This window comes from Drosophila takahashii, chromosome 3R (genome assembly GCF_030179915.1).
Source record: "Drosophila takahashii strain IR98-3 E-12201 chromosome 3R, DtakHiC1v2, whole genome shotgun sequence".
Classification (NCBI taxonomy): domain Eukaryota; kingdom Metazoa; phylum Arthropoda; class Insecta; order Diptera; family Drosophilidae; genus Drosophila; species Drosophila takahashii.
The window spans coordinates 25,935,012-25,962,723 of NC_091681.1; the positions used below are offsets into that span (position 1 = coordinate 25,935,012).

At 44.5% G+C, this 27,712-nt stretch overlaps 1 protein-coding gene across 2 annotated transcripts in view; it reads left to right on the forward strand.

Moving 5' to 3' along the window:
• The window catches only part of klg (klingon), a 62,991-nt gene extending 41,360 nt beyond the window's left edge, over positions 1-21,631 (forward strand). Inside the window, exons 3-11 of one of the 2 annotated variants that reach the window (XM_017147473.3) lie at positions 8,850-9,002; positions 13,204-13,404; positions 13,546-13,667; positions 16,006-16,156; positions 17,471-17,568; positions 18,113-18,234; positions 19,114-19,294; positions 20,425-20,598; positions 20,752-21,631. In XM_017147473.3, the coding sequence (XP_017002962.3) occupies positions 8,850-9,002; positions 13,204-13,404; positions 13,546-13,667; positions 16,006-16,156; positions 17,471-17,568; positions 18,113-18,234; positions 19,114-19,294; positions 20,425-20,598; positions 20,752-20,970 (1,421 nt within the window). In that variant the 3' untranslated portion in view covers positions 20,971-21,631. Of the gene's footprint in view, positions 1-8,849; positions 9,003-13,203; positions 13,405-13,545; positions 13,668-16,005; positions 16,157-17,470; positions 17,569-18,112; positions 18,235-19,113; positions 19,295-20,424; positions 20,599-20,751 lie in introns of those variants that run through there. The other variant, XM_070217460.1, reaches the window with a different exon arrangement.
• Positions 21,632-27,712: the final 6,081 nt, after the last annotated feature.

The following is a 27,712-nucleotide window of genomic DNA, read 5'->3' on the forward strand; positions in this document are numbered from 1 at the left end:
TCGGAGGCGGTAATTAAAAGCAATTTGTAAGTTAAGCCGCCGCACACTCGCTACTAGGTTTCCACCCAAAAAAACACAGGATACGGCCGGATTTTAGGCTAGTAATAACCAAAGCCCTGTGGGCTCTTTGGTCTTTAGTTCCAAGGACCGGCCATAACGGAGCATTAAATTTATCAGTTCGTTTAACAGCGCGAAGAGGCGGCAGCTTAAATGCTCAACTTTCGATGGCGGCGGCGGAAGCGAGCGAAGTCAATTTTTATTGGGCGCTGCTTGTAAAGGGAGCAAATCTGATACACGAAATTGCAGATATCTACAGGAAATAAAACAAAACGATCGTGGGAGCAAAATCAAATTGAAATTTCTCGTCGCTGCTCCAGACATTTGCGGGGCAGGAAGCAAAGGAAAAGGCGATGGCTGGGAAAAATCAGGCAAGCCAAAGAGAAATCGAGCGAGCCATAAAACGGTGGGCAGACGTAGAGGGCCAGAAGCATCGAAAGCATCTACCATCTACCAACTTCCAACTACCGACTACCAAAAGCTTTGGACAGGAACTGGACATGCGGCGCGGAAATGTCTTGTACAAAAAAGTACGAGTACAAATGCTCCGCGACAGCCAAAAAACGAGAAATGTGAAAAGTTCAAAGACGACGGGGCCAGAGAAAAAATGAAAATTGAATGGCCACGCTCGGTTGGTTTTTTCATCGTGGATCCTGGGGGGTGGTGGGTTCCGTCCCCTCTCTCCCCGTCCGCCTTCCCCCCTTTTTTCGTCGTCCTTTGCTAGGACCAGGAAGATGGCCATTATACTTTATGCAAATCTTGCGGCAGCTTTAACAAACCTCCGTCCCGGGCTCCGTGGAAACCGCACAGGAACAGGACGAGCAAAAGCGAGAAGCTGCTCGGAACGTCGGTCCTTGGTCCTTGGTCCTTGCTCGCTCGGTCGCTCGGTTGGCCAAAAGCCGCAGCAACAACAACGAACGAGAGCGAACGCATTTTAATTTAATTAATTTAAATTCTTAATGTGATATCTTACGCCACCCACTCGCGACGCCTCTAACTCCGAGGGCAACTATGTTGTATATTTAATGCCATTTTTTCGCTGGCACTGCAATTGCTTAATGTTTCGTAAACAATTTTGAGGCGTTGCAAATTAATGGCCACCGCAGCGACGACTCGAGTGTCGAAGCTTTCCGTTTTCCGAGCAATTGAAATTGGAGTGGTGCTGGCAAATGGCCTTAAAATTCAAATTAGCTCGGTGCACGAGAGCCGTAAGCCGGCGTCATTACTCATACGCCGTGTGGGCGTCCGTTTCTTTTGGCTTTCGTTCTTCCTTCCGCCTTCCCAAAACCCATAGAACTTTTTCCGTGTGCGTGTAAAATATTAGTGAAAATTCCTGTCAATATATAACCGCAAACATTTCTGTCTATTGAGAAGTTTGATTTACGGCTGAGGATGCGGATGTGTGGATGTGTCCTTGTGGTAGATATATGGCCTGTTTTTCCCCACTTTCCTCGCTTATTAGGCGAACATGTGCGTGCTGTTGGGCGCGTGTTTCTCTAGCCATTTCCAGCATTTCCCGATTTTTTCTAAAAACCATAACTACCCAGTCAAGTCCACACGTTTGTGCTGGCTTTAATATTTTTATAACGCCCTTTTATCTGCCTCATGCGCTAAACGTACATATGTACGTATATTGTGCGAAAGGATTCTTTTCCTTAGATCCTTGGCCATTCTCCTTGCTCCTTCCTTTTTGCTGGCTCAGCGAACGACGGGGCCAACGGGAGTATTGTTTTTATTATTTAATTTAAAGGGGTTGCCAATGTGCATGAAATATAAATTGCCAAATAAATAACAGGAATTCATAATAAGTTTATGGCCGGGCTATAAGCTATAATCCGTAAGAAGCTGCCTGGATGTTCGAGCATGACAGGGCAATAAAACAATTTACGACGCCTCTTTCGAGCACCATCCTTATCCGCACTCCCATTCTCATTCCCATTCCGAATTCGACATTCGGAATGTGAAGAGGCGAGTCAGTGCTCACACGCTTATTACGCATACGCCAAGTGCAGCGTCAACAAGCGTAAATCAAACGTGGCTCAGCTCGAACTCGAACTGGAAGTCAAGCTCAAAATGGAACTGCAACTGGAAATGCAAATTGAGAAAACTGTCAGCGCCAGCAGAGGAGGAATCGGTGGAGGACTCACAGGACTCAGGACTCAGCGAGTCCTCGCTGTTTGGCAGTGCATGCTAAGTGCAAACGTAAACGAAAATAGCTCGAAAAAATAGCATTTCGCTTGCGGATTTATTTGGCATTTCAGAATTTAATGCGAACTCTGCTCAAATAATGTTATGCAAATGATATGTGCATAAAAGTCAAGCTCGATTCTGACAGCGGCCACGCCCCCCGCCCCCACAGCAAATCCCGTTGGGCGGGGATGAGCTGGAAAATGTGTGGCAGCTTGGCAGCTCCGGCAGCACATGTGAAACCAGTTAGAAAGATGAATAGATTGACTATCGACAAGCGCGAAAGCTTGACGAGTTCACGCCCATCATCGCTGCATCATCGGTGGGAGGTGTGGGGAAAAGTAGGTGGAAAAGCGGAAGTAACGAGGGAAAAGCAACGCGGGAAAGCTGACAGCATTTGCATATTTCGGGTGTCAAATGGCAGGACTTCTCCACCTGGCTGACGGAAGCCGATGGCTTTTGGGTTGGGGTTGGGGTTGGGGTTTGGGTTTCGAGGTTGGGGCTTCGGGTAAATGGCATTCGCTGCTTGAATGACATTTCACTCGTACGCTTTTTGTCATTTTTTCTGCGAAATTGCTGGGAAATTGCTGTGCCGACGTAGCAGGTCCGTGGCACGTTTTCCACGCCTCTGTCGTTGACGTGCACTTTTCCGCCTTCCCCCCTGTCGTTGCCCCTCTCAAAAGGGGATTTTGATAAATGCACTTACTACTCCGTAGTCAGCCAAGTCACTAGAGCTTACCAGGCTGCGAAGTTGGGGCAACAGCATCCCCTAATGGCCAGGGTGGGCCCAAAATTGCAGGCAATAAAAATGAATTGGCCGCAGCTAGCTGCGCTTTAAAAACAACATTGCACCGCGGGCTAAGAGTCGACACCGTAAATAATTTGCATGCATTAAATATGCAACAAGGTAAAACAACGGAAAATGCAATATGCTGTGGGAGTCGGGCTCTGGGTTCTGGGATCTGGGCTCTGGGATCCGGACTTTCCCGGCAGGTGTGGCAACGTATCCCGCGGCTCTCCGCTCCATATGCATGGAAATCTCGGCTAACAAGCCAACTCCTCGCCAAGAAGCTGCCGCAAACAACAGAAAAAAATAACAACAGAGGCAAAAAAAAGTGGAAAATGTAATGAACATTCCCCAAGTAAACTAAAATATTTGTTCTTCGCTTCGTTTTTGGTTAGTTTTTCTTGGCTCTCCTCCTTACCTCCCCTCGCTATGCATATTTTAAAATGCATTGAAATGCAGATAGCACGTCAGGGGGCGGTGGCAGGTGGAACTAGTGAGTGGGGGCGTGGCAGGTGGCGAGTAAACACTAAACAAATGGCAAAACAAGCAAAGATGCTGATCATATACAAACACTACGATACCCAGCACACATGTAGCCACGACACGTGGCGAAAGTTTTAATGAAACAAAGTGTGGCTGCTGTTGCAGGTATTGCTTTCCCTGCGACTTACTCTGCTGCCAGGGGCGAAACTACTTACCCTGAGAGAGAAAGTGGAAAAAAAATACTAAGTTAGATATTAATTTTTATTTTATTTAAGGAGTTATTAAAAAACAGCTTTTAGGACTTGTAAGCCTCATTGTAACTTATAAAAACAAAGAGTTAAGATCAAATATTCTACTTCTTATTTATTATAATAAATAAAATAAAAAATGTTCTTGAAATCAAGGCGAAATTTCTCATATATCTCTTTATATATGAATAAATTTTTAATAAAATGTTTTCATCTGGTTACAAAATTAAACTCTGTTTAATTTAGTTTTACTAATTATTTTTCTGTGCTTTGAGTTGAAAAAATTCACGAGTCCGCCTCTGGTTTAGCTCGACGAGCACTTTTGCCAGCAGAATCGTGGGAAAAATGCTCTGGCGTGTAAGCGGAACCGCAGAACCGAAAGCAGAGCCAAGTTGCCATGGAAGCGGCAACCACGCAACGGAAATGAGAAAACGCTGCATGTGCGGGCTCTGTGTCCGTCGAAAATAATGCAACAAATTTAGTGCGCTGACTGGGAAATGGAGTGCATGCATATATCAGTCGCCGGTGACAGCGTTTCCAGCTGCTCTGCTCGGCTCCTCATTGTCAACCGCCATGTCGCTTGCCGGCACAAAACAATTCGAATCGCAATTCGAATAGCACGAAAGTGCTGCTGCAACTGAAACTAAAACTATTGCTGCGGCCGCAGAAAAGCGCAGAGCAGCGAGGAGATGCAGCTCCAGATTTCGGCAAAACAATTTGAAATGCCTCGCCTCGAATCGATTCAACTGGGGTGGCGAGCTCTCTCCTTTGCTCGCAGCTCGCGGCCACAGAAACTGAAACTGCAACTGGAACTGAAGCTGAAACAGAACCCGAACTGAACTGAACAGATACGAATGGATATGGGATGGGAACAGAGGCCTCTGGCGAAAGTATGCCAATGCGCTTCGTTTACAAAAGCAGGCGCAAATGCCGCAGTCACCGCTGCTCGCGGAGCTCAACCGCCATTACCTGGTTAGGGGGCCCAGAACAGCCTGAGAACGGGAGATATGGTACAGGGAGAAGAATTTCTCAATCAGTCTCTAGCACTAAAGAAGAAAATTTAACTATGCCAGAGAGAAATTTAATGTCTATTATTAAAATTTATTATTTTTAAAGATTCAATTTCCTCATCAAATTGTTTCACTTAAGTTACAAATACAGTATAAAAAGCAAAGTTATAGATACAAAATCTCAAGATGGTGATCTTCGTCATTCTAACCTCTGTGTCCCTAAAAACCAGACCACCAATTAACACTCTTCGTAAATAAAATACTACAGAAAAACTGTGTTCGACTTTAAACGTTTAGTAACGAATCAATTGTTAAGCATTCATAGTATATGAATGTTAAGCAACTTTGTTATTAAATCGCAAATATATGGATGTGTTCTTTTCAGTGCATTCCCCTACAAGCAGCGTCGCTATTTATGCCATCAATGCCCTGCCCACTTTTGTCGTCAGCTGCTAAAACCCTCGCCACGTAAAGTGTGTGTTTGTGAGCGAGATAAATTATTTAAGCAACAAACTGTGCTTTTCGCACCACTTTCGCTGCGAAGTGCTGAGCATATCACCGCTTACTCGCTGGCAGGTGGAAATCAATCGGCATGAAAAGGGGATCGCATATCCACTGCATTGTCGCTGTCGCAGTGTCGTTGTCAACAAACAATAGGTATCACATGGCCGAGCTTGAAGTCTGTTTCAAAATCGAGTTTATTGTGCGGTGCAGCTGCAATGTTGTATGCATTTTTGATGTAAGTGCTTCGCATGCGAGTGTATTTGCAAGGGGGTTGGTCTGCAAACGTGTAAATGTGCAGGGGCGTAGCGGTGTGCGTCAGTGCGAGTGCGCACTGTACTGTGGACTCATGGACTCATGTGACACAGTTTCCGCGACAGCGAGGACAAAACCCATTCGAGCTCATTTTTCAGCACGGACAGAGAGAAAGTGTTCGCTCGGCGCGGAAGTGGCGAAAGTTTTTGCGTTCCCCGCAACGCACGCGACTAGCTACGTGAGTCAGTGGAGAGTGTAAATTTAAGAACTCTTAAATTTCAGCTCGAATTAAAGTGGAGCACAGCGAGAAACAGAGATTGCAGCTTCATAGCACTCAACTCCGGTCATTATTTTGATGGACTAAAAGCTTAGTTCAGAGTATGATCCTCTATCTGCAAAGTTTCAGGGCTTAAAGAAAATCAAACGCGGCGAAAAGGACTTAGGAATTTTTAACAGAAATTTTATAGTCTAAAAGATTAAATCTCTTATCATATCACAATTTCTTACATTATTTGTAGTTTTCAAAAATCGTTTATTTTAAAATGTATTTTTGTGGTAATCCTATTAGTTTTTATTTCTGTTGAAAAATATGCCCAGCATCCATATTTCTACCAGTGCAAAATTACTGATTTTCTCGTCGAGAGACAGCAATAAAGTTTGCCTTTCCATCGGAGCCTTGCTCCCCAGTTTCGCCCAGCTCTGCTCAGTTTTAATGAAATTTCGTGCATAGTTGAGAACCACTTTAAAATTGTTTAATGCGCCTATAGGCCCCGCCCACACATTTTGGCCATTCTGCCGCCCCCTACTCCCCCGAAAAAGGCTTACGCACACAACAACTCACACAAATCACCCGCCTGCCATTCGGCCTTCTCGGTGCGAAGTGGTTTGCATGTTTAATGCATTTCATGCATGCAATTTAAGGCCAACTGCATTTTTGGTCATTTGAAAAATATGTGCTGGAGCCCCGACATGTGCCACTTGGGTCGTTTGTGGCCCGAATGACCGGCAGCCAAAGGCGAACGGCCAAAAGGAGGTGGCTACCCGAGAAATTCATATGCAAAACTCTAATTTCGGCATTCCCCTGAAAAGGGGACGAGGTGCATATCGCGTCGACTGCAAAGCCCAGACATATTTATGCATGCCGAGATATTAACGCAGGGGTCGGCTCGTATTTCGACAGGCGGTGGAGAAACTCGAGAGTGTCCTGAAAATAAAAGAGATTTAAAGTGCTCCTCCAGGGCCCGTTTCGACACTTTTTGTACTTTGTAGAGGGTACTGTTTAGGGGTGAGGGTAGATTGCTTTTGTGGTGATTTATGTAATAAGGAGTAAGCCTTGTCTTCATATGAACCCAAAAAGAGCTTAGTTTTCGAAATACCTTTAAAATTTCAAAATAGGCGTCTAAAAGTATGCAACAATATATTTCTAATCCATAAGTGATATGAATTCATATTGGAAGACGACTTTCCTTTATTCACTGCATACTTTTAGGTACATATTTTAACTTTTAATACGAAAACAAAGTTATATTCATCCTCCAGTAGAGTGTTTTTAAGTTTGTTAGTACTGAGTATCTTTTATTCGGTTTTACTACCCCCCACTTTATTACTCCTGTGCGTCTTTAAGTTCATTTGACTGCAAAATTTGTGCAATTTCACACGGGCGTGCGCTTTTGTGCCGAGACAATATAAAATCTGAGGGTCGACAAATTCGCACGGGCCATGTCCAGCATTAAAGCCTGACCAATTTTCGCCCGTTTCCTTTGTCCTCTGGCTGCCCCCAACCCCTCGCCCCATCGCTTCCCCGTAAAATGATGATCTGCGAAAATGTCCTTTTATGTCCGCTGGGCGCTAAGGACCTGTAAAAGTGTCTCTTAAGAAGGGGGCGGCTAAGAGCAGACAGGTGGGTGTTTCGTGGGTGGTTCGGTGGGTCAAAGGGGGCGGCAGATGGCCGTGTCCAGGGGTATCGTAAAAGATAAAACGACCGGGCACAGACACACACAAAACGGAAAAGTGCAGTGGGTAGTGGGTGGTTTTGGAAAAGCAAAGACTTTTGGCCTGTTTGCTGATGTTGCCGTTTTCTTTCCGCCAGCAGGCGACTCCTTGGGGCGTCTTTTGGCCAAAGAGGAGAGTCAGAGTCCTCCTTGCCTGCAGTTCCTGTAATCAAATTTGTTACGTTGCGTTGGTGTCGTCCTGTTGCCGCGCAGGACCTGCTCTTGAACTGCATTTAGCCTTGCTGAACATTTGTTACGCTCCGCTGCGCTCATTTGTCGCCAAAGGCCTGGGTCAGATGGGTTATTCTTGCCGCCATAGAAATTGGCTTTAAGCTGCTGCTGGGCGACAGCAATTTTCACGTTGGCCATGTTGCCACTCGGACATTGGACAGGACGAAACAGGACAGAAACGATGCCCCCGAGGGCACGGCGAGTGCGTTAACACACTCTGACGGGTCACACGCACCGAGCAGCGAACACCGAGCCGTGTCAGTGGGGCCAGGACGAAGGACGAAGGACTTCCGTCCGCATCCGCCATATATACGCCCCCCTCACATAACGCGCTAACGTTCCGGTATGTGCGTACAGCGCGTTTATTGCCATCCTGGGAGACCTGGTAGTCCTGGTAGTCCTGGGGTCTCGGCGTAAGCGCGAAGGACCCGCTGCTACATTTTTATGCTAATTGAAACCCATTCAGATGGAAACAAATTGCCATCGATAGACGGGCCCTCTAAGCAAAGAGTGTGAGTGCACTCAAAGAAATATTAGTTGTAGCTATTGTGAGAAAATATATAACTTTGTTGTATTTCAAAGCCAATATCTTAATTATGAAATCAAATAAAATATGATTAAGTGTCTGTGGCTTGTCACATTTATTTGGACTTTAAATCACACTTAAAAATGACACAAAAAAATCGTGTTTGATTTATAAGACAATTAAGTACATGAAATACAGCCAACTCTTAATTATAATTTATTTTATTTGCTATTTGTGTATCATGGTTACGCCACTGCATTTGCTAATTAGCGAAATCAAGAACTGAAAACGACAGCCAATTAAATTACGAAAATAATTTGGCAAATCAATTGTTTAAAAATCAGCGAGGAGTATTTGTAATTAAATCTGGTTTTGCCCAATAATTGAGAAAAGGTTATTGTGGCTGACTTATTTGATAGTAGCATTTTACTTTGTGATATTGATATGGCGGAAACGCTAATTGGTTTGCGGCACAATAAGTTTAGCTTTCTATGCCACAGACCACCAGATACTGCTATGCTTGTTTTCCGTGTAGAGCCGCCAGCTAAACCGCTTTCCATTTTCCATTTCCAGGCAGCAACAGCCGCTCGATGAGCAACGTGCAGCAGTCGGCGGTGGCCCCCTCCGCGCTGGCCGCCACCCTGCCCCGCTTCCTGTCCCGCGGACACACCTACCGCGCCGTCGTCGGGGACACGCTCGTCCTGCCCTGCCAGGTGGAGAATCTGGGTGAGTAGCTACCGGGTGACCGGGAACTGGTATAATTAATCCGACGCTATTAGTATTGCGATGTGAAAATTTGATCATAAAAATAAATGCTGAGCCGGGCCAACAACAACAGCAATAATAATAATAATAATAATATTTTCGACGGGCGGCAGGCGTTGCAAATTATGCAAAATATATGCAAATATGCTTAGGCAAAATGTCACTTCACATAAATTTAATATTCGAGTGCGGCGACAACATTTGGCCAACCAACAGCTGTCAACAGCCTGTCGCTGGGTTTCGGCCATACGCATCGACACATTTTTCCCATTTTCCCTTCGCATTTAGAAAATCGGCTGGCCGGCAAAATATGCAACCTCACACATATTGGCAGCAAATAAATTTGGCTGATTAACGTTGAGCATCGGGCAGCCGTTTGTCATGGCCAAATGGAGTTTAGTTTGGCCTCGATTCGGCCGGCTGATAGATTTCCACTCCGGATCCGGCCTACAGCAGCCAGGCGGCCAGTCAAATGGTCAGTCAAACGAAATGCAATCCAAGCGTGAATGCAACTGGGCTGCAAATAAAATGACATTTGATTGCCCATGGATGCATGAATGAATGGAAAAGCTGCCGTTTTGAAGGGGAATCCGGTGGCATATTAAAATATGCAGAAATGCCAGAAATGTCTTGCTCAACTTCAATTAGCCCGGGCTAATACAAAAATGTCAAAACGGATTGCAATTTATTCGCTTTGATTGCTTGCATTTCGCATATGAATATCTTAATTAATGAAATTCCCGAACGAAACTCACTCAAGCGTGGCCAAAGAATATCTCTGACGGATCAAAGTCCACTCTTGGCCATCACAAAAGCAGCTCGATTCAGGTCAAATTGGGTTGGCTTTTGCCTTTGCTGCCAAGCTAAGTTTATTATTTCGCTAAGTGCCGCAAAAACTTTTAGCCATCGTCGATGTGGTCAATATGCTGGGCGTTGTTGGCAAACAACTGGCCTGTCAGGAGGACAGGAAGTTACTCTGCGTATAATGCCGCAGACCCACAGCCACAGGGCCAATGAAAATCGAATTTTAATCAATTAAAGGCAAGGGCGAGCGGAATATTTGCCCCGACTAAACAATTTCAACTAATATTGACCCAGCTGATGGCTTTCCTTCGCGCTAGTCATTATCGCCGGAACCGCTTTAATTTCGACCCAGTCGCACGAAAAACAAGGGGGAAAAGTTTAAATTGCGACTGCTGTTGACATGCCAATAAATAAAATGCAATTAACCGTTCGCAGCAAATGAAAATAAATTGCACATTGATGGCAGCGACGACAGTCCGCGCAGCATGCACTCCAGCGCCCAGATTGACATCAGTCAAAGTTTCCCACTCCGCGATTGTGGAAAGCCAATGTAGATCAAACGGATAGTACACGGTGAAAAAAAGGGAACTTTTTGTAACGCTACTCATAGTCAAAAAACATAACAATCTAAAATAATAACTAAACATTAATTAAAAGTAATTAAATTAAACAAATAAAAAGACCCCAAAGCATTACAATTGATAGCCATTAAAAGACCGTTCCTTTTACTCTTTTTCAAAGCTCCCGTGGTAATTAGAATTATTTTCTCCAAGTGCATGTCCAACAAATGCCGTGTGCATTTCCGATTGTGCCAGCTTGTTTGTGCGTAGCTTTTTTCTTTCGCAAAATATTTTCATTTAATTCGATTCACTTGCCAAGGCATTAAAGTGCAATGATTTCCCATTAGCGCCTGATGTTTCGGCTTTTTGTGAGGCTGTTTCAGCTGGTCAACACACATTTTCAATCTGCGCCTGAAGCTGTCATTCGAGCTCAGCTGGGATTTATAATTCACTCGGCTTTATAATTCGCCACATGCATCAGCAGCCAGGTGATATGTCAGTCTGACTGGGGCTTTAATGGCAGCTTCGGACATCAGGAGCATTCTGCTGGTAATTAAACTAGAAAATCTCTAAAAGTTTGTTGCCAAATAATCATGATAATGGCTAGAAAACGAAACATCATCAGCAGCAGCAGCAGGGAGTAATTTGATATGTATGTGGCTTCCACTATTTGTTGCCGGAAATCTCTCCCGATGCACTTTACTCTTGTTGCGGTTCTGGCCCTGTCACTGCCGATGTTTCTGGTAGTCAGACCACTGGGTGACTGTGTATCTGCTTTTTTGCACTTTTTCCCTGCACTGTCATCAATCCGCTTCAGCTTTTAACGACGGGTGACATGGCGAGGGTTTGATTGCAGCTTTCATGCCCCAAGAGTTTCCGGCGAGGTCAAGCAGAAAGAGGGCGGCGGGGCAAGCCTTTAATCCAATAAAAGAAATTAAGTATCAAATGGTCTATGAAGCCGTTCATTGATTGCCGTTCGCTATAGTTCGAAACGTAAACGTGTATGTACCCACATTCGTCACATATGTGCGAATCAAATACGTATACGTCATGTTGTCACCCGTTCGCCATTCACGTGAATGGCAGACAGAAACGCTGGTCAATAAATATTGAGCGCGGTTATAAATTGGATTTTCATTTGTCTAGAGGCTATGGCGAGCGTATTGACTTACCAAATTGCTTTCACCTAAAATCTATTTGAAAAAGGTCCCGGAGAAAGTGGGTAACTCATTTAGGATTTCGAACCCATCTCGCATGCCTTTTAGGGGACCCAGAAAATACGAGCACTTTGCGGGCTGAGAGGGCGGCTCCAACTTGCCTGCAAATTCATATGTCGATATTGACGAGCTATAAAATGAAATTTTTATGGCATTCCTCTCTCACTCCAGCAATATCAATATACAGCCATTAGACTCTAATAAAATGCAGGACCGGAAGTCGGCGAGGACTAATATAAAATCAAAATAAAACCCTCCGCCACCTGCTGCCCCCCACAAAATGCCGGGCCATTGCCGTGGAGGTCTGAGGAGTCGATTCAATAATAATCGAGCCCCAATAAAATGATGATTGCTCGAGTTTAAGCCGGAAAAATCGAGAGGGGTTTATGGGGGAGGGCTTTTTTGAGCAACTTAAGCGGGCATTTTATTCGCATTTGAAGAGGGCTGCGTTTCTTTTGCCCTCAACGGCAGTTCCTGTTAATAACCGGAAGGATGGAAGGCAAATGCCCAACTGAGCACACTCATTATGGACGCGAATGCATTTTAAAAGCGGCATTAATAATGCATTACTTTAAGCTGTGATTATTTAATGGCAGCTTAAGGTCAGGAAAATGTCAGCTGCCAGTCGACGGGGCACACACGCATAACGGAGGTCGGAGGGAAAATAAAAACATTTCATTAAAATTTCATATTTCGAATGCTGGAAATCATATTCCGGCAAACGGTTGACCGGCGACCGAAGGACCGAAGGACGAACCCGAGCCACCCACTTTTACATTGGGTAAACGTTGACGACGTTGTATTTACACAACTCTGATTTCGGTTTTACAGCACGTATACGTAATACGTCCGTGCGGCGCTTTTTCACGTTTGTTTTTTTAATATTTCCATAATAAATACAAGTTCATAAATTGTTCGAGGTCGTCGGAGTGGAGCGCTGGTCGGCGGGTCGGCGGGTCTGCGGGTCTCTCTTTCAGGACTTAAGCATACAAAATAAATAAACATATTATACGCCACTTAATCTCATTTAACAAATTCTCGTTTGCCTTTTTGTGGCGACGACGACAATAAAAGCGATCCGAGTGGCATAAAATATGCAAAGAATAAAAAAGCAAAGAATTATGCCGGCAACATCTGCAAAATTATGTCATTTATATGAGCAAACATACTAAAAAATAGATGAAAACAGAAGCCCACACATATCCTGTGCCATCCTGGCAGGACCTCAGCTCGGGATAGACAAACAGAACGGAATCTGCAGAATGTTCACAGCCGAGAGACGAAAAGATGGAGAGATAGATATGTATCTGTATCTGTGAGGACGAAAACTATTTTCGCTCGCCTGCCGCTTTCCACTTGCCACATCCAACTTTCCCTGCCACAGTGACAGCTGAAAGTATATGTCTACGCTGGCAGCAAAATGTTTCATGTTTATATTGCGGCATTTTACAATAAATTTCGTAGCCAACGAGAAGACACATTTTGCTCTATATTTTTCATCTGCTTATAAGACCTCAACCTCCCCACTCTTTTACTTTTTCTCGCCCCTTCTCTATATCCATATATCTCTATCTCTTGCAGGCAATTTCGTTCTTCTGTGGCGACGGGGAACAAATGTGCTCACTGCCTCCAACATTATGGTTACAAGGGATGAGCGCGTAAGACTGATAGATGGTTATAATTTAGAGATATCCGATTTGGAGCCCCAAGATGCCGGGGATTATGTTTGTCAAATCAGTGACAAAATAAATCGTGATCAAGTGCACACAGTTGAGATATTGGGTGAGTACACGTCGACATGTTTGCACAGCATTAGGGCACAGATTTCCATTTGACAAGTGCTCCTTAAGTCGCACACATCAATTAGCCACTGATTCACTGATTTGCCCCCTCCTAATTCCCCCTTTCGATTCTCGCCCCCAGTTCCGCCCAGTGTACGGGCCATCCCCACATCCGGACAGCTGCAGGCCCGCAAAGGAGGACCCATTACGCTGGAGTGCAAGGGATCTGGTAATCCGGTGCCATCCATTTTCTGGACCAAGAAGGTTCGTTACACATCGCTTTGTGCCGATGCCGTTTTAAGTGAATTTCATTTAGTTTAATTGAATTTAATTCTCGCAACTGTTTCGCCTCGTTATGTAAATTTAAATTGCGTTCAGTCCGCCCAATGGGCGCCTCGTTTAAGCTGCGTGGGGTCAGTTGTTAAGCACTTTCCCTTTTCAGACTTCACTTTCACTCGCTTTTAAGCTCCTGAGAGCCCGCCAACTTTCCTGCTGAAAATCGGGCGAAAAGAAGGGGGGAAAAGTTTTTCAGCCATTTTGGATGGCCAAAAGTTCGTTATTAATTAAAAATGATTCGCCTACATTAAAGTCACACACAACGCAGGTCTGTTTGTATTATAAATCAACAACATATCTCATCACTCACACTTTTCAACACATTCGCAGTCGAAATCTCCGCTCGGCAGCAGGAGCAAACAAAAAGTGAGATGATAAATCGCAAGGCGGCACCGCCGCCCCAACAATCTACGATTGCGGCATGTGGCTGTAATGGGGGGCAATTATGAATTCAACAAACACATAATTTTACGCATGAGCCAACAAAGGGATAACATATTTGCCAGCCATTCAAAGTGGGCCAAAACGGGATGGGAAGCGGCAGCGGGACAAATGAATTTATGCCGACCTATATGACTTGCAAATGCGGATGCGAGTTGGCAATTAGTTTTCGCTGCTAATTTCGAGAAGTTTATCAAGTTCCCAGCCAACTGGAGCGGATAGACACAAAGGCAGCCAGTTTCATTACCATTACCCATTTCCCATAAACCATTGTATAGAGCTGAGCCATATATTCGGGATCCGAACCTGGCATTGATTCGATGCCAGAGAATTTACACTAAATCACTGTCAGCGACAGCCACTTGCAAATGAAGCTATGAACCTAAGGAGAAGGTGAGCTGAGATTGCAGGTTGCCAGCTTCTAGTTGCCAGTTGCCAGGGAGAATTGCTTGCTCGCACTCAAAGCGTAATTAATGCGATATGCGATTCATGGACCCACAAAAGTATGCTACCCAGCATATACCTATACATGGGGCCCCAGGAATTGCCAGTTGGCAATCGGCTAGTGACCCACTCACTGTCAGTGTCACTCGAGCAGTTAGCACATACACAGAGGCTTACACTCAGAAAATAGGTCATTAGTTCTGGGGCAGATTAGTTTTTAAAATAAGGGGAAAGTAATTTACTTAGTTTGATATATTATTGACTGAACTATGGGAAAAATATGTATTTGTTTATTTACAAACATGATACAACTTGTAATAAATTTTAAATTAATTTCAGTAAGTTAGTCGTAACTTTCGTATAAATTAAAAATTATTTTGATTTAAATTCTTAGACATTAAATTTAATATTTCTTAAAAGTACAGTGTTCTTATTTATTTTTTGTTATATAAAATATACTTAAATTTTTTTCTCTCAGTGTATCTACTTCTATTCGCACACAAACTTTCAATAAAGCAAGTGTCGGAGTAAGCACTCCACGCAATAGAAAGTGTGTGTATGTGCCATATGTGTCCATGTCAGAGCCCGAACATTTGGGTAAAAGTCTCGTTTGCATTACTGCACTTTGGCGCATTTGACATTTCCGTTCGATTTGTTTGCTCCACAGGCAGGTACGATGAGTTGTTCCGACTCCACCTATGTATGTTATATGGGAAGGGTCCTTCTCGTCCTGCGCCTGGAGACACTGCCAAGCTGGGTGTCACTCCATTGGAACTGCGTTCCATTTCAATCTGCCCCAGTGTTTCCGTCCTGTTTTCGGCTGTCTGTGGAGCACAGGTTGACACGTGTTCCCCCAGGGGCGTCACTTGGCCCAGACCAAACCGAGCCAAATCGAGCCAAGCCAAAGAAAAGACGCTCGCAGCCAGAAAGCCAGAAAAGCAGAAATCGAGGAAGCTAGAAAGCCAAAAAGCTGACTTGCTACAACGCCCTTTTTGGCCCTTTGAGACCCGCTCCGATGTCTGTGTTTACATCCAGTTTTGCATGCTCCACATCCAATATTTGTGCAACTTGCCTTATAGCCTTTTGGCCCCCGAACTCTGTGCAGGCGGAGCAAGTTTTTCGCCTTTCGCCGGGGAGATGTCTTCATTTGGGCTCTATTTCGTTTCGTTTCGTTTCGTTTCTTTCCCGTACTTCTTTTCGCCTGCCAACAGCATTTGTCTTTTGACATTTGCTACTTGCACTCTCGCCGACTTCATTTTTGCCGGGGCCAAAAGATGGCTGCGATTGATTCAATTTGTTGCCACTCTGTTTACAAAGCGTTACTCTATATATGCCACCCCTTTTCTCTTTCTTCCTTTTTTTACTCCCTGCATCCTTGCAGAGCGGCGCAAACAAGTCGTCGGCCAGGATCGGAGACGGACCTATTTTGACCCTGGAGAAGCTGGAGCGCACGCAGGCGGGAGTCTACCAGTGCACCGCCGACAACGGAGTGGGTGATCCGGTCACAGTCGACATGAGGCTGGATGTGCTATGTAAGTATGCCAAAATAAAATAAAATTAAAAAAAAAATATTTTAACAGCGATAAGTAATTAAGAAAATATATTTATTGACAAATTTAGACAGTAAAAAGTAATCAGAAATTCAATATATTTTAAAATTTAGACAGCGTTAACAATCTAGTGATTAAACTTATTTCAAAATGTGGAATGCAATAACTAATCAAGGAACTACATTAAATTAAAAGTTTAGACAGCCATAAATATTTAAGAAATACAATTTAGTTAAATGTAAAAAACACAAAATATCATAAACATAACCGCAGGGACATAATCGAATTTTGTTCAGAAACAATGAAAATGCCATTTTTTTGGTTTGATTAGATTATCTCTGTAAAACTAGAAAATGATATTACTTAGTTGCCTATTACTATGTTTATACGATAGCAAACACGATTTCTTGAAAGCGCGAAATAGAAATAACCCCTGTTTATACGACAGCCGAGAATTCATGCTTTTATTCACTCTCAGCTGATAGGGATGCCGGACCGGCAAAAATATCTAATTTTTCATACCACTGATTAGAGATATAGCCTATAAAAGGCCTTCAATTTCTAGCGATCTGGCAACGTCGATCATTTTTTACAGAGTTACCATACTGCATATCACCAAATCACGCTTTTGGGCTGAAATCATAGTCAACTTTCGTGTGTTGCCGAATTCACGAAATGGCGTTTATACAAGCACGAATCGGCCGAAAGCGTGAAATGATAGCGTGAATTCGGCATCGTATAAACACAGTATATGTAACCGTATCTGCACCGCGGAATCTGTCCATTAATCATTGCGCGAATAAAGCGGCAACTTGAAATCTATTTTGGGAGATAACTAAACTTTCGCTCTGCAACTGCAGATGAAAAAGGGAAGAAAAATCTAGAAGCGAAGAAAAGTGTTTTGGGGCCAAAGAGTCTCGCGGGGCTCGTAAATCAGAGCCTTAAAGCTGCTGACTGCAGCGGGAATCCAAATCCTTGGCCAGAAACCGCTGTGCAGATACAAGACTCCAGATACTGGATGCATGCAACAATGCGGCACCGGCGATTCCGATTCGATATAGACAAATGCGGGGCAGAAAACAATTTGAACGGGCGGAGAAAGCCGAGACCAAACGGAGTCTTAGCAACTGTATATAAATTGATTTTTGACTGTAATCAGATTGCTGCTTCGTGTGCTAAATTCCTCTGCCGCCTCTCTTTGTTTCTTTCTCTGTGTGTCCTTGCTGCCTCGCCATCCTGCCATCCCGACTGCCATCATCCTTGCAACCTGACGGATGCCTGGGTATCTGGGTGCAGATCCCCCGGATATACAAGTGGAGAAGTCCTGGATACACTCGGGCGAAGGATTCGAGGCGAAGCTCGTTTGCATTGTTTACGCTGATCCAGTCGCAACGGTTTGTTGGCTCTTTGAATGCACCGTTCCATTCGTTCCATTGTGCCCAGATAGTTTTTGTTATTTTTCGTGGATTTTTAGATTATTACGATTACGGGGCCATGGGCAGGCAGGCTGCCGAGTCATCCTGCCTTCCCCATACGCCCCGGCCTCCGGTTTATGCAAGAACTTTGTTTTCAGGTCACTTTTTCCTGTTTTTCCTGTTTTTCGTTTCTGTCCTGTTGTGTTGTATTCTGTTCGGTTCTTTTCTGTCCTGACTGCCTTGTTCTCGCAGGCTTTGTGCCCAGGCTGGCCTGCAATTTCTTTTTCCGATTTCTTGCTGTGGCAAATTAATGCCATTTTTATTTGCCCAACTTTCATTTCATTTCGTTTCGTTTTTCGTTTCGAATTGTGGCAGGAAGAAGTTACTGCAAGTGGGTCAAATTTTGAGTTGAATTTATTAGTTGCAACAGCAGTAGCAGTCAATTGACATGTGCTTCATCTTCATCTTGATCATCGTCATCGTCATCCCGACCCAAGCTAATCCCCAGCCCTTCTCGCTGCAGGTGTCCTGGTACCAGAACTCATTTCCGATCCAAACGACAGACAGACGCACCATGGGCACCCGGGCCAACCGGCACACGCTCACCATCCGGCACATCCAGCAGGAGGACTTCGGCAACTACAGGTGAGATTGGGCTCCTAACTGGGATCCAACTGAATCGTCACATTCGACAGAATCGGGGACAACTTGTGGCTTACAATGAACTTTGCTGGCCAGCGTTGATTTAGTCAATTTGGCAACTTTGGCTACAACTTATTTCACTTTCTGCCAGCCAGTTAGCAGTTCGAAGTTCCCACTTGTCTGAGTTGGCCGAGTTGGCTCCCCGAGAAACGAGGCTTAGCCATACATTCGTTACATGCTATAGTACACGTCCGGCTTTGGGGAATAGTCTGTGCGGGCGGGGGGCGAGGGGGCGTGGCCCACCCATTTTGCGGACAAACAAGTTTTCCACATCAATGTCAATCTGTCTGAAACATATTAAAGAAGCGGAAGTTTCGCCATGTTGACACAACATTTCATGCACAAAGTTTTAGCCATCTTCCAATGGGGGCGATGGTGGTGATGGTGGTGTTGGTGGAGCCCATCGAAGCACCCAACCACCTGGTCACCACCCACAGTGAGTGGCTTTTGTGCACACGACGTGTCGACGTGTTTGGATTAGTTGAGTCGAGTTCCCCAGTCGGTTGCCAGCCACTTGCCGACTGCCAGATCGATGCGGGCACCAGTCGTTCGTCCACGGGGCGGATGGTTGATTTTCTCTTCGCCCCTCGCCACTTGCCACTTGCCACACGCCCCACGTGGCGTATGAGTAATGCTGACAGAGTTTAATGCAAAATTAAAAGGAAATTACATTTTTGGCCGTGTGCAAAAGTGATTGCAGGCAAACATGACGCAACCAGAAACCAAATAAAAACAAAATAAAAAGGAGAAAATTCGAAAAGCCAAAAGCCAATTAAGGCAATTAACCATTTAAGCCATATGCTAATTAGAAATCCCTTTCAGCTGCGTGGCGGACAATTCGCTGGGCCGGTCCCGCAAGTACATGGAGCTCTCCGGACGCCCCGGACCCGCCGAGTTCTACTCGCCCAAGTGGGGTCGTTCGACGGACAGCTACAATCTGACCTGGAAAATCGATAGCTACCCGCCGCTGGAGGAGGTCCGCCTACTCTACCGTCGAGTGCTGGTGAGTTCAAGAGGGACAAGAGGTATAAGGTACAAGGAATACGGGATAATGGGTGGGGAAGCCACTGGCAATCCGATATGAAAGGAGTGTATTCAATTAATTAATTGTGAAATATGCACAAAGCCCGATCCCGCCAGACTGAAATCCAGACAATGGGCTGGGAGATGCAGATGCTCCGTGGATATGGCTGCCTTTAAAGGCAATCCGATACCTTGATGTCTCGTCTCGAAATGGCTTTTGTTTTTGGAGACGTCGTCGGCGCTCACTAATGAAGTACGTGATTAAAATTACATTCACCGAGGAGTCGAAAAAATCGAGCTCCAAAATGCTCACAAAAAAAGCCGAAACGAAGCCATTGAGTGGGAAGTATAGAAAATGAGTACAGTGTGAAAAATAGATTTTGGTTTATAAGGAAAAACTTAAAATAATTTAGAAACGCAAAAAAAATGTTGGAAAAAGATAATAATTAATAGATCTCCGATTAAAATATATGAAAAATTCTATTTACCATTAGAGTATCAGTATTACTACTCTTTTTTTCATAAAATCATAATTAGTTTGATCTTTAAAGATAAAATTGTAAGAGAAAAGTCGCACTATAAAATGTTTTATAAAAATCGTGAAAATATTTTCCCTGTAGCAAATTCAAGGTGGGCAGAGCAAAGTGATTTTTAATACGAGTATCAGCGTAGACACATGAAAATGTCGCTTAATTGCGACTCTGGGCCATACACACGGGCAAATCGGGTGGGATTTTAATGAGATTTCGACTCACGCGCACTTGGCGATGAATGTCAAACTGCAGTGGCCTGCCACGCTCCGTTGATTGGGCGGAGATAATTTTTGGTTTTTTCCTTTCTGCATTCATGCGCCATTGAAGTGCAATTATTGGAGGACTTTCCGCCGGAGCGGCGAATCAAGAGGAGGAGGCTTAATTGATGTGATAGCTGTCATAACTTGATCGGGCGCTCGTAGCGGAAATCATTTGGTTTCCTCGCGCAGGACATAAAATTAATTAAGGAATCAAAGGAAAACTGTCAATGGCTGAAGCCGGCACTTAATTTGGCTCTTCTTTTCCTTCTCTCTCCCTCACTGTCCCTCTGCTTTTCCGTGATATCCCCTCCGGATAGATGAATGATTCGTACCAGCAGCCGGGCAGGTGGCACGACTTCATCCTCACCCCGGAGCACCGGCCGTCCTCGGAGCCCCTGACACACATCATGTCCTACACCATCAAGAATCTGCATCCGGGCGCTTACTACGAGGCAATTGTGCAGGCCAAGAACCGCTACGGCTGGAATGAGGTGAGTTCTCCAAGGTTCTCCATGGTTCGGTGCCAAAAGGGCCGGCATAAATCTAGTCCGTGCGACAGAGCGGCTACTTAATCTTGATTTCTGTGCCACTTTTCTGTACTCAAACCCTGTACGCTTTTCTCGCCTTTCCCCTTTTCCTCGCAGGTCAGTGATATATTTCAATTTATCGTCGCCGCCAACAAAGAGGACGTCGTCCCCGAGGAATCCGAGGTGGTGGCCAGCTCCAAGTCGCGCAGCAACGGTGCCCCGGTCGGCAGCCTGCCAGGATCCATGCCCCACAGCCTGCTTCTCCACACGGCACTGCTTTTGGCCCTGGCCTTGAGTAATTGTCAGTTCGACAGACGCCGACTGGGCCTGGGATAAGCACTTGATTCGGCAGGAGATCGGGATTAGGATCACGGAGAAGCACAAGCCGAGGGCTCAGCACTAAGAGGAGTAAGTTGGCGGGGAGGGACGGAAGCATAAGCTGCAAATTCAGAGAAAATTAACAAAAATGCAAGGCTAATTGTGTTCCCTTCCCGGCCAACCAAAAAATAAGAGAAACGGAAAAAAGACAAAGAATGATAGGAAACCAGAAAGCTGAAAGAAATTAAAATGGAACCCATGTAAATAATTTTTCAAGTGTTTTGTCCACGATTAAATTAGCACACACACACCCTCACACATCACACACATAAAACCGGAAAATGGTTAATGGAAATTGCGATTCGAGAATGCAAATCCTCTAACCAAATCCCACCCCCCAGTTCCATCCCCATGGTAGTGTAAGCAACTCGAACTAGGTCATGTAAATAAGCATTAGATATCTGAATGTGAACTGCATTTTACTTCATAAATGTCGGGCTTACGCTCGATGCGCAGGATGTGTATGTAAATTAAGCAAACATTATATAGTGATATTATTTAGTTTCAGGCGAAACCATAAATAACAAAATATTGAGGATGAAATAAAACGGAAAACAGAAATACACTGCAAAATGTTAGTATGTAAAGTATCTGCCATTTGCCACATTTGTGTTTCGAACTCGAACTCGAATCGAAATCCGTTTCCGTTTCACTGCCATTCCTTCGATGGTTCGATTGCAGCTGTAGTCTTATTTTAGCCAGTAAGCGCGCACCCATAACCAAACCAAAACGATAACAACGCAACAGCAATTCAACGTAATGTTTTTCGATGTAAATTAGAGTTTAAGCAACGTTTAAACGTGTTGTACCACCAAAAAGAGCGAAGAAGAGGCGAAGGAGCTACGGAACTAAGCTAATCCCCCATTCGGAATATTAGTCGGAGCATTTGAGTGTGAGTTCTTGCATACATATTAGCGGCACGCGGAGTGTCAACCTGTAAATACATGAATACATCAATACGCCACTTATTGAGTGTTACGAAAACCCAGCAGGCATTTTATCAGCTTTTGCACCTTTCCAATTGTACGTTCCGAATCGAGTCGAATTTAAATTCAAATCCCACTCGAATCCGATTCGAATCCGTACTGTTTCATTTAGGGCACACAATAGAGGTCAAAGCTCACTTGTATATTTTATTGGCCGCGGCCCCCCGAATTCGCATAGAACCTTACAGCTCCTGTGTTCAGCATGTCGAACGGAGCCAAAAGCGAATTAAAAAGGGAATCGAACCGAAAACCAAGCAAAAGCGTTACAATTTATCTACATAAATGTGTATGTGTGTGTACCTTACATAGCCAGTTGGATGCAGGAGTAATAGGAATCGCGGGCATTACTACAGATTAAACAGATAAAAGATAGACGGCTCGGATCCCAAGACGATCTAGTCGGAAAACTAAATACCAGTATAATTCAGATAATACGGAGTTAGATAAGCACGTGCAATCGCGTGCTCATTTAAAGTGAATTCATTAATTACTAACTACATAGTACGATGCTAATTGTATGATTAATGCGCATAAGAAACCCTAAAATATTCAAAAATAAAATAAAGCATTAGATGTAAACTAAACAGTGCTGGTTTCTTTTATTTGTTCGGGCGGTCTTAAGTTTCAGCACTTGATTTTTCTGTAATATTTATTTAAGTAGACTTTCATAGACGAGAGAAGCGCTAATCCTTAAAACCAAATATATTTATTTTGAATTTGTATTCCATACACAACCCATTTAATATTTAGTTTTGCTAACTTTTTTACAGAAGTATAAGTTATTTTATTTTCCAAAGAAATTTTGTTGTTAATTTTATCAAAATATTGAAATTAAATGTATTTATTTTATATTTTGTACTTCTGGACAAACAAGAATTGCACAGAATTGGACACACAAATTAGTTCCAAATTGGTATTGCAATTTTTCTTCAAGCGGCTTTTAGGTATTTTCAGTTTGAAGGGCCCTCGAGTCTTTCGTTTCCATAATGCAAGTTCCAAGTATGAAATTTAAATGTGTCACATCCTTTGTGCCAGTCAACGGACTCGCAAACTTTCTGCAAATTTATATGAAAATACATAATCATCGATGGTCCTTTTTGTCGATTTTTTCGAGGACTTTGCCTGAAGCTCTTCTAAGCTCTTTCTGCGAAAACCCAAACGCTGACCAGAGGCCAGGGGACAGAGGGCAGAGGACAGGGGGAGGTCGACATACGTGCACGGTTTAAATTATTAAAAGTTTTGCATTTGGCAAAAGTTTATGCATGAAATTTCATAGGGCGCACAAACTACTTGAGCTGCGTTTTTATACAGGCGGATACTACCGTTGCAAGTTTCATTTGGAACGGAACGCAGAGGATGTCCGGATGCCAGTTACTGGTTGCCAGTTTCCAGTTACCAGTTGTCCCTGCCCACGTCGGTATTTGCATGTTCCGAGGCCCACTTGACGACCCCCCTCCAAGTTTGCCGGGCGCAAACTTAGTGACCATTATGCATGCAAGTCTCAATATATTGCACATGAATTTTAATGAAAACTGTGTCGTTGAACTGGCCGAGAAAATGGGGACATTCCGCAGAAATATGGTGGCTGTGGGCGGGAGCTGGAGAACTTTTGCAAATCATATCGCATAATTGGCGGGCCACAAGCGACTCTTTCCAGCCATTTGCATTGGCTGCCACCAGTTGGCCCAGGGACAAGTTTTGGCGCATATTAATTAGCTCGTTTATCATTTGAACACTTTTCTGACAGCCAGCGAGCAGTGCACTCGCAGCAATGTAAAATTAATTAAGTTGCGCCACAAGGAAACTCTTTCACTTAGCCCCAGCATCCGAGTATCCTTCCATTGCCATTCCCATTGCATTGCCATTGGTATTCATTTCAAAGGAACGTGGCAGCAATAAAGAATCGCTGGGAAAAACTGTTAACTAACGAAAATGAAATCATAATTAATATTGGTGAAATTGGCAAAGTGCAGAGTACGTCGGGTGGTGAATGGTGGGTGAGTAGTGGGTGGTGGTGCACTAATAACCCCCCATTTCGCAGACAGCCAGTCAGTCAGTCAGCCTGGCAAGCAGGCGTCAAGGCGAGCAAGATCCAAACTTTTATAATTAAAATTTTGCAGCTCGGTATTTTCGCTTCTTTTTTCTTTCTCAGGCAAAAGCAAAGCAAAGCGAAGCGAAGCAATGGAATAAAACGCAAGCAAATCATAAAGCTAGCTACATGGCAGCCAAAACTTTGCCGTTCAAGTGCGAATTAAATTAATTTTCAGCTGATTTGATTTCTCCAACAGTTATTGCTAAAAATGCAAGTTCCAACAATGGCCGATGGAAAAGTTACCGCTGGCCAATCGCAGTCAATGTCCGGCAAATTAAACTAAATTGCATGGAGAATGCCAATAAATTAAATTAGTCGAGGCAAACAAAGAGGAAACTTAAGAATTTCCCATATTATATTCTATAGTGTGTCCGGCTCAAAGGCAACCGCACAGTGCCAACTATGGCAACGCAGGATGTGTCGAAAAGGCGAGTCCTGCGAGTCCTGGACCATCAGTTGCCCTGGCAACGCGCAATAATTCAATGAAATCCGCACGGATGGGTGAAGTGGCGGAGTGGCGATGTGGGGGGCAGTCGTAGTCGCCCTGTGACCAACCGAATTTACATAATTCTTCTTCGGGGCGGCTAAAGTGGGGGGCGGGGCAGCCTGATATTTATGGAGGCAACTTAATGGCGGTTTAAAACGTTGCAGCCGAGTTGGAAAAAGAATCGCTGTAGGATCCAGGCGGGGCTCAAGCATTATGCTAAAACAAATCTACATAATTTAGGAGTAGGCTGCCAGGACAAGACAACATTTCCCCTCGAACGCCGCCCGCCGCCTGTCATTGACGCACAAATCAAAAGGCAGCCTCTTTCTGGGGAGAAAATTGTTTGCGGATGCTAAGAAAAATTTGTACATCAATCGATTTTGTTTGATTTTTTCCCAGCTCGGCCGTTGCCGCTGCCGCTGCCTTCGCCTCTGCGTTGAGTTGGCCGCAAGAGATTTGCATAATTCATGGCGCTGATGGCTGGTGGAGATGGGAATGGGCTGCCGGGATGGGTTCCTTCGGCCGGAAACGGGGGCCGGGGCTCTGGAGCTCGGCTGAGTGATTGGGTGGGGCCAGAGATGTGTCTGCCTGATTGCTTTGAGTGGCTCATTTCGCACAGTCCGCTCCTGCGATGGGGTGGGGGTAAATTGGAAAAGTATGTCTATGGCCTGGCACCCTGAGCCCCCTCGGATTTGTTTCTTCCACAGAAGTCCCCTCATCCGCATCCGCATCCGGATAAGTATACTTTTCGCCTCGACCTGCGTGCGGCACGTGAGTGGAGCACTCTCGTATAGTTTTTTAATCAACCTGCAACATGCAAAACCAATGACAGTTCCCCTGTCTGCGTGCCGCAAAGAAATACCGACGAAAAGCAAACAAGTTGGCCCGTCAATTTCAATTTATATTCTAATGACATATTGTTCCTGCCATTTTCAATTCCGTCGCCCGAATGCCGGATTGCCGCCTCTGCCGCGCGTGTGACAGCAAAACCGGGGGTCTGGTAAATTTAAAAACAATTTCCCAAGCTCGCCCCACAGATTTGTATTATGTTTAACTCATTTTCATAAAGCGCGGACAAAGAGACGGGAATTGTGCGAAAGCGAGCTGAAATTATAATGCGAAAACAGCAGAGCAGCAAGAGCAAGAGCAGCTGCAGAAGCCCAAGCCCCGAACTCCAAGCCGCGACAAAGTTCAGGCAGAACAAAAGTTTATCTCGTACTTTGTTTGCATACACAAAGCCAAAGGAGCAGGACTCGCTGCACAGGAATACGCGGCGGAAACGCTGCTTTGCGGTGGCCACTCCATCCTCCGTGCTCCGTCCTCCGCCAGTTTGCCAGTCCGCCGGCCTTCCTGCCCACCGCCAACAACCAGCTCTTGGCTAAGACAAAGAGTCCCCCACCGAACCGCTCTTTCCGCCGAGCGCCGGGCGTTGAGCGATTCCTTTTCACAGAGATAAATGCCAGAAAGTTGGGACACGACCAACAGCAACGTACTGAAACACCTGGATTTACACTAAGAAAAAATCACTGTAAAATACTTACCCGTTATATGGTAAAAAACTTTCAATTTGGTCAATAAATATTATATTTAGACTTTTATTTCTTTGAATTTGAATGAAGGATACTCTATGAGTGTGATCTCCTGAGTCGCAGAGCATTAGCCGCATTTAGTCCAATAAATTCTAGAAAAAAATGTTCTAATTTTTTTGCCATTTATTTTAGTCATATAATTAGCTTAGTTTTTCATCAGTGCAGTTAAACTGCAATCTGCTGCCGTTCCAGCATTTGGAACTTGCCGAAAGTGGGGCTCATCCTGCATGGCTTCCAGCCTCGGGCTCTGCCTTTTAAAGCTCCGCTAGCTTCACACTTGCCTTTTGGCCTTAAGTCGGCCATGTTAAGTAATTTACAGCGCTGCATTGCAAATGACATTGACTTTTCGCCCCTGCAGTTTTTCATATTTCGTGCGGCGGTTCGCTTGCGTTTTGCGTACCGCGTCACGCTCGCTTCCTTTGGATTGCCTGTGTGGTGCACATTTCGAGGCGGACTGACCTCCCTCCCCCCATCCTCCGTCCGCCGGCCAATTGACCAATGGCTGCTTATCAGGCGAGAACATGTTTCCATGGAATTTCATTAGGCCTGCCTTGGAGGCCCCGCCACCTTGGCCAAAAGCCTAATGGTCGGTTGTTGCCCTTTTTTTATTACGTAGCCACTGGTTGTCGCACCGGCCGCGTTGGCTAATGGCGTTAGTTCGTTAGCCGAGCGATAAGATTGGTGAGCAGAAGTCGTGGCAGCCCGCTCACAATCACCAATGTTTGTAGCAGGAAGCTCTTTAATTATGAAAAGTGTACTATGTTCATGTTTGGCTTGAATCTAAACTTGCTTCCCTCTAGACAAAGACGTCAGGAGTGGTCAACTATTATTTTATTTTTCATTTATTTGTCTGAATAATAATAAATAACATAATAATATTTAATAAATAATTCTTTCACGTTCCCTGATTTGAGGATATTATAACATTGCATTAATTTTTAACTTTCAGGTTACTTTTTAGCCAAACTGAGGTCTCTTTTCCAGAAGAATAGGTTTTTTTTTTGTAAAGAATAAATTGTTCGTTTTTCGCCATGGGTTCTGTTTCCAGTCGAACCAAAGTAAGTCGGAAGTCAATCCTCGCTAAAAAGAAAAATGCTGCCGAATGATGCGTATTTGAATGCAGCCCGTGTTTGGGAACATTTTTCGTCGGCCCAGAAGATGCAATATGTCGAATGGTTTCCATAACTTCTTGGACTTTAGCTGGAGAATCTCTACTCTGAGACAGGGTACTTGAGTCGGGTGCAATATGACCAAGGATCAAATATGGAGATATAGATGAGATCCCCCTCGAACGGCCCACTCAATCAATGCTCCACGCATGGCCGCCTGTCACGAGAGAATCCAATTCGGAATCAAGCTTAGCCAAGCGGTTACACAATCGCCGTGAGTTCCGCGCCCCCGAACACATGTAAGTATTCCAGCACGCAACCGGCAACCGGCGACACGAAAGTCCAACACAGAGCAACAGAGTCCCAGGCAGGAGCAAAAAATAGAAACAAACAGAAGTCGAGTCAGAGCCACAATCATTCACATTTAAATTAACATT